The sequence below is a fragment of the Odocoileus virginianus genome, unplaced genomic scaffold, assembly GCF_023699985.2.
Source record: "Odocoileus virginianus isolate 20LAN1187 ecotype Illinois unplaced genomic scaffold, Ovbor_1.2 Unplaced_Contig_8, whole genome shotgun sequence".
NCBI classification, from domain to species: domain Eukaryota; kingdom Metazoa; phylum Chordata; class Mammalia; order Artiodactyla; family Cervidae; genus Odocoileus; species Odocoileus virginianus.
The window spans coordinates 965,974-972,945 of NW_027224325.1; the positions used below are offsets into that span (position 1 = coordinate 965,974).

Sequence of the window (6,972 nt, forward strand, 5' to 3'; positions counted from 1 at the left end):
ATTAACCCTGGCTCGGGTGTGGCTCTCAGATAGGGAACTGAAAGTCTTCAACAAACCTCTCCAGCTGTGTGTGGGTGAGCTCTACAGAAGTCTCCCCCTTTCTGAGCAGCTGCTTTGAGGACAGGTGGAAGAAAAGACTCCACTTCCCGTTAAGTAACTTTACGTGAGGACACATCTGGTTTACCAGAGTTTCTGACTTCCTGCTGAACTGAATTGCTTGTTCTGTAGGAAAGCAAAACTTGACTGCAAACATACATCTAAAATGAAGAGCCCCCAAACTTTTGAGGAGCAAACAGAATGCATAGTGGATTCTCTCCTCGCTGACTTCTTAGGCCCTGCTTGGCAGGTTGGTAACCGGACCTTACAAAGTGAAGACAGAACAGATTCAGGTAAGGCTTCTGGGCCTGAGGTGGTAATTGCAGGTCAGTAAGAGAATCTGAATCTGCTTATTTCCTTTGAAGTCTCAAAAGGCAAACTAAGTTTTCAATATCTGGAGTCCTTGTAGCAGGGAAAGAGATTCTCAGTGAAGGGAGAATTTTTTGTCTATTGGTGTTGACACTATATTAAAGATTTTCTTGGGAGGATGAGGACTGGATTGTTTAAAAGTCTAGAGAACTTTCTTCAATGCCCAGGTCCCTGGGGCTTGCCATCGCTTCAGGCATTGTGATAAATGTGACTGTGCCCCATCTGTTTTAGGGGAGGTTTCCTCTTTTGATGTGGCCATCATTGCGGGTCGCCTTCGGATGCTGGGTGACAAATTCAATGGAGAATTGGAAGCTTCTGCCAAAAATGTCATCGCAGAAACCATTCGGGGACAGGTTAACTTTCCACTACTTCTTTCTATTTTTGGCTTCTTGTTTATTCTATTTCAGACACTGTTCTCTTACTACGCCTATACAACTGTGACTGCAAATGTTCTATGAAAGATTTGAGGGCTTATTGCATCCAAGGAAATATAGCAGGAGTTCTTCAATTCCAAGTCTTTAGCAGTTAATCAAAGACAAGGTGGTATTGAGGTGAAAAGCTTTGGGCACAGGCTCATCAGCCTTCTGACTGTTTCTGATTGTTTTTCATCAGAGCTGTGCTTTATGGCATAGAGTGTGTGTGTGTGTAAATATATATATACTCTCTATATATATGTATATGTGTGTGTATATATATATATATATAGCACTTTATTCTTAGTAAAACATTCTATTCTTTTAGCACCTTTTAAAATATTTTGCTGGTGAAAGTGAAAGTCGCTCAGTCATGTCCCTGGACTCTTTGTGACCCCACAGACTATACAGTCCATGGAATTCTCCAGGTCAGAATACTGGAATGGGTAGCCTTTCCCTTCTCCAAGGGGATCTTCCCAACCCAGGGATCGAACCCAGGTCTCCTGAATTGCAGGCGGATTTTTTTACCAGCTCAGTCACAAGGGAAGCCTTTATTTTGTTGGTAGTGGACATCTTTTTTCCCCTCAGGATCCAGCAATAAAATTATATATAGGAAGGACAGGCATTTGACAAGTCTGATGCAATGGGGAATAAGTACTTACAGCAGCCCACTTAGGTGTATCTGGTTTTTCATCAGAGTCCTGATTCTTGGATTCTGTATTGGATATAAATACCATAGACCATGTTTTAGAAGATGTTGCTGATTAATATCAATAATGACAGCTAGTATTAACTCATTACCATGTGTCAGACAATACTCTAAATGTTTTACACTTATTATCTCATTTAATCCTTACACTACTCTATGAGGCATCATAGAAACAATTGTAGTGCAGCTTCTCCCCGTGTATGTATAACATTGTGAGAGCAAACATCTAACCCAATTTTGTCCACTTGCTGTATTCACACAACTTAGATTGTAGAACCTATAGGCCAGGTGACCCCAACCTGTAAGATCTAATGCCTGATGATCTGAGGTGGAGCTGATGTAACAATAATAGAAATAAAGTACACAATAAATGTAATGTGCTTGAATCATCCTGAAACCATCCCCCCACCCCTAGTCTGTGGAAAAATAGTCTTCCACGAAACTGGCCCATGGTGCCAAAAAAGTTGGGGACTGCTGATCGGTCCTCAGTTTTCTGACTTAATATCCATTTAAGCAGATAAGGAAACTGTGTGTGTGCTTAGTCACTCAGTCGTGTCTGACTCTTTGTGACCCCATGGACTATAGCCCACCAGGCTCCTCTGTCCATGGGGATTCTCCAGGCAAGAATACTGGAGTGGGTTGCCATTCCCTTCTCCAGGGGATCCCAACCCAGGGATCAAACCCAGGTCTCCTGCATTGCAGGCAGATTCTTTACTCTCTGAGCCCCCAGGGAAGTCTAAGTTTCATGTGTATCACATAATTCCATTTCTGTATACACCACAGCATGCTCGCCACCAAATTTTTCTGGTTTCTCTCTGTCACCATAAAATTAACTGCCTTTTCACATTTTGACCTTATTATTTATTTCAATGTGGACTCATGAATTCCTACTTTATTCAATGGGTTATAATCTATTGCTATCATTAATTTGTATGCCCAAATTGCCCCAGATTCTACCGGTAGGAGTCCTTTCAATCTGGACTGTGATTTTGGCATGTCCCTATCATTCTCTGAGTACTACTTTAATTTCTTTTACAGAAGATCTTGTATTTTCCAAACCGCAACCTGAAATTAGCCATTCTCCAGGGAACTCTGATTTCTTTGTACAGAGAATGAAATTTGGAAACCAGGATATAGGCATTCTCACTGTGGATGCCCTTCTCAGCTTCTTTGGGTTCTAACTCCCTGTTCTGACAACCATGGGCCCTCTATGCCACACCACAGAAATCTTTATTGGCCCCACCTAGGGCTTCCCTTGTGGCTCAGCTGGTAAAGAATCCACCTGCAATGTGGGAGACCTAGATTTGATCCCTGGGTTGGGAAGATCCCCTGGAGAAGGAAAAGGCTACCCACTCCAGTATTCTGACCTGGAGAATTCCATGGACTGTATAGTCCATGGGATCCCAAAGAGTTGGACATGACTGAGCAACTTTCACTTTCACTGGCCCCAAATAATGGCTTTTGGATCAAACTTTTGGGGAAGGATAAAGGAAGAGGAAAAGCTTAATCTATTTTTTACTTTAGAGTTTCCCAGACTTCAGTCATTTCAGCCAGACATTCAAAATTTGACTAGCTCTACTGTCCTGTACTTAGGATTTTTCTTTCAAATCTTTTTTTTTTACTTTAATCATTTTGTTCATCCTGAGCAAATTGTGGGTTTGATGGGCTACTTGTGTTTTTTCTTCCTAATACCCATTGCAATAAATTAAAAAATAATAAAATAAGAAAAGTTTATCCATTTACTCCTTCAGATTACCTTATGGATAGGAGGGGAGTTGGGGGAAGAATGGATACATGTATATATACGGCTGAGTCTCTTCGCTGTTCACCTGAAACTATCACAACATTGTTAATCAGCTATACCCCAATACAAAATAAAAAATTTGAAAAAATATTATCTCAAAATAAATTTACTTAATTGAAAATGTGATCAAGGAAAAAAAAAGATTACCTTAGATACAACCAATGTGTCCTTGCTATTCTTTGTGAAACACTTGCTTTACTGGATTCCTGCAACTGTAGCCTCCTGTACCTGTTTAGTAATACTCCACTGATAGATCCTCTGTCTTTCCCCAGGCAGGAACTGTACTTCAGAACACAGTAAAATCGCTCAGCAATGCCTGGTGTGCCCAAGATTCCAGTTTGGCTTACGAGAGAGCCTTTCTGGCAGTGTCAGTGAAACTTCTTGAACGTGTGGCCAGCATGGCTCCTGAGGTGGCAAGACAGGTGGCGAGGCCCCTGACGAATATGATCAATGGCAACACTGCCATCCGAGAATACATCCAGGGCCAGGGAGGATGGGTAAGTATTTTGGACTCCTGGCTTTGCTGGACATTGGCATTGTTTTTATATTAATATATATTTTTATATTAATGCCTGAGACTCCAGTTCATGGTTCTTTCTGTCAGTTGGAAACCATGCAGGAAAACAGGCCCTCCAGCTTTGCTGAAAATGACAGGATTATTTGAGGGTTTTTTTGCCATGGAAAAGGGGAGCAGTCAGAAGCTCAGCCAGCAGGTCTTGGACCCCAAAGTATGCGTGTGTGCATGCATGCATGCATGCTAAGTCGCTTCAGTCATGTCCAACTCTTTGCGACCCTATGGACTGTAGCCTACCAGGCTTCTCTGTCCATGGGATTCTCCAGACAAGAATACTGAAGTGGATTGCCATGCCCTTCTCCGGAGGGTCTTCCTGACCCAGAAATCGAAGCTGCATCTCTTGCATTGTCTCCTGCATTGCAGGCAGATTCTTTACCGCTGAGCTACCAGGGAAGCCCCAGAGGCAGGTTGCCTAAAATATTGACTGCTAACTTTGTCAAACTAATTTCTGCTTCCTTCACACAATCATCTATGGTTTTATTTATGGAGAGGTTGTGACGTCAGTCTGACTTTGCTCTACCCCTCGGTGAGTTTCTGGGTCTTCTTCCCCTCACATCTTTTGGGTGTGTGTTGAGGAAGTTCAGAATCATCTTGCTATTGTCTAACCAAGAACAGTGACATCTGCTGTAGTGGTAACGACAGGCGGCGTTCTAAGCCTGTGCCTTAGAGCATCTGCTCTGAGGAGCATGTGTCTTCATTTCCAGGATGAGCAAAACCCTTAGTAGGAGCTGCCTTCCCTTGAAGTGTCTGCAGGTCCTTCTGGTTTCTTAAGGGAATTCCTGAAGACCATCCCTTTGACTGTAGGATATTCATTGTCTTTCCTAGGAAAATCTGGAGGGCTGAAGAAGAGATGGAGCTGTTTCCCAGCCTGAACAGGACTTCTTTGCCTGATTGGATGATTACCTCTGCTGATTAAAATCAAGAAACAACCAAATTAAAATGCTCTTTCTCTTGGACAGCACTGAATTTAGCTGAATAATCTCTTTTCTACTGATTGTTAAAGTTAGGAGCATCTCCCAGAGGTCTACAGAGATTTTTATACTGTTTTTACATGAGGGGGCTTCCACAGTGACGCAGTAGTTTTAATGAGATTTTTAGTGCAACAAATACCTCCAGATGCAAAGTAATGACTTTAGAAGTGGAGTTCCAGGCAACAGGGCAGGTTGCTGGAGATAGTGTGGGGAAAAGGGAGCCCACAGTGAACCATTCTATCAGATTTAGCGCCATCCTCCGATAAGGCATCTTGTCTACTAATTTTTCAGTCTAAAGCATTCCAGGGAGATCTTTGGTTTAGAAAATCTTGTTATTTTAAGTTGAGGATTTTCTTTTAAATTCATAACATAAATGTCATGTTAATTTCACTGGAGCCAAATTATTTTATGTATTGTCAAGGCTGGAATCAAGAAAATAGCAGTCTGTTCATCTGCTTTTCTATTAGAAAGGCCAAAGAGCAATAGAGCACTCACTGAATTTCTATCACTACAGAATACAGGAAGTGCTGGCCCCCTTCTGGGACTGTAGGGCCATCCTAGCTTAGATGAAGCTAGCTGTGTACATGCCACAGTGTTTCTCAAAGTGCGGTTCACTTACCACTTGTGAACTGTATACGTTGCTGATTTCCAGGCTGCATCCCTAGAGATTCTGTTTTGGTAGGGGTAGGCTGGGGCCTAGGATCCTACCTTTTAATTGGTCCCACTGGTGATTCTGATGTGCATACAAATTTTGAGAACCATCACGTTTGAGCAAGGGTTGGGGAATTACAGCCCACAGACCAAATCAGCCCACAGCTTTTTTTTTTTTTTTAAAGAAAGTTTTTTTTGGAATGCAACTACACTCACTTGTTTACATATTACCTATGGCTGTTGTAGCATTGCGACTGTAGAGTTGAGTTATGGCAGACACCATATAGCCTGTCCTGTAAAACCTAAAATATCTACTGTCTGGCCCTTTAAGTTTTCAGACCTCTGCTCTAGAGCTCCATGACCATTTCTCCTTGAGTAATTTAAACTCTGCTGCAATCCTGATAATTCCAAAAGAAACCGTAGATAGGATGACTCTTTTTTTCAGAATTTAGTTTGAGTGTTTGTTAGTTCTTGCATAGTCCACACTTTCTCTAAAACCTTTGGCAAATCAGTGAACTCCGGGACTCCTGAGTATTTGATAGAGGTGTGTATTTCCTTGGTCCTGCCACAAGCAATTGGAAGTGATTGGAAGTAAAACATATGGTTTCTATGGTCTGTGTATCACATAACAGTTCTTAATAATCTCATGGATTAATAGATAGTCACCAAGTAGAGACTTCTTCATCTCTAAGCTCCAGAAACTAGATGACTTACCTAAACATCAAGAAGAAAAGCACTACTGTTTAAGCGAGGCGTTAATGACTTTGGCTTAAGTTTAACAAAGCTAACCACATCCCCTCCCTTTAACCAGCCAGCTATCTGGCTCCTCCAGATGTACAGACATAAACATATAGTGCTGCTAATATATTTTGACTTTTTCAAGTTATGCTATTTCCTCTATTTTTCTATAAATTAGGTTGGCAATCCAGAAATGAGATTTCACGTTTCTTTTTAGTAGAAATTAGCTTTTCTTGCTACCAACTTCAGATACTTTATGTATTTCTTTGTCCCTTACATTACTATAAACCCAACATGGTGAGTTTTGTGGTATTTGACCTCTTAGGTGAAATCATTATTTTCACTTTGACTAACGCTGTGCTGTTCATGAAATAAAATTCTCTCTGTGCATTTGATCTAATTCTCAGCAAGTGCAATCTAAATTGAATGATACAGCAACAGGAAGCAGATTGGTGGTTGCCAAGGGCAGAGATTGGCGATTGGGGTAGAGAAAATAGGTGAAGGTGGTCAAAGGGCACAAACTTCTATGAGATGAAAAGTTCTGCGGATGAAATGTATAGCATGTTGACTATAGTTAACAATCTTGTTCAGTCACCAGTCGTGTCCAACTGTTTTGCAACCACATGGACTGTAGGCTTCTCTCTCTG

At 41.5% G+C, this 6,972-nt stretch overlaps 1 protein-coding gene across 1 annotated transcript; it reads left to right on the forward strand.

The window, feature by feature from the left end:
* Window positions 1-32: 32 nt before the first annotated feature.
* BCL2L15 (BCL2 like 15) lies at window positions 33-6,720 on the forward strand. Its single transcript, XM_020908068.2, has 4 exons — window positions 33-389; window positions 697-818; window positions 3,664-3,888; window positions 4,791-6,720. The coding sequence occupies exons 1-4, from the start codon at window positions 263-265 to the stop codon at window positions 4,806-4,808; spliced, it is 492 nt and encodes a 163-aa protein (XP_020763727.1). The 5' UTR covers window positions 33-262; the 3' UTR covers window positions 4,809-6,720.
* The last annotated feature ends 252 nt before the right edge of the window (window positions 6,721-6,972 follow it).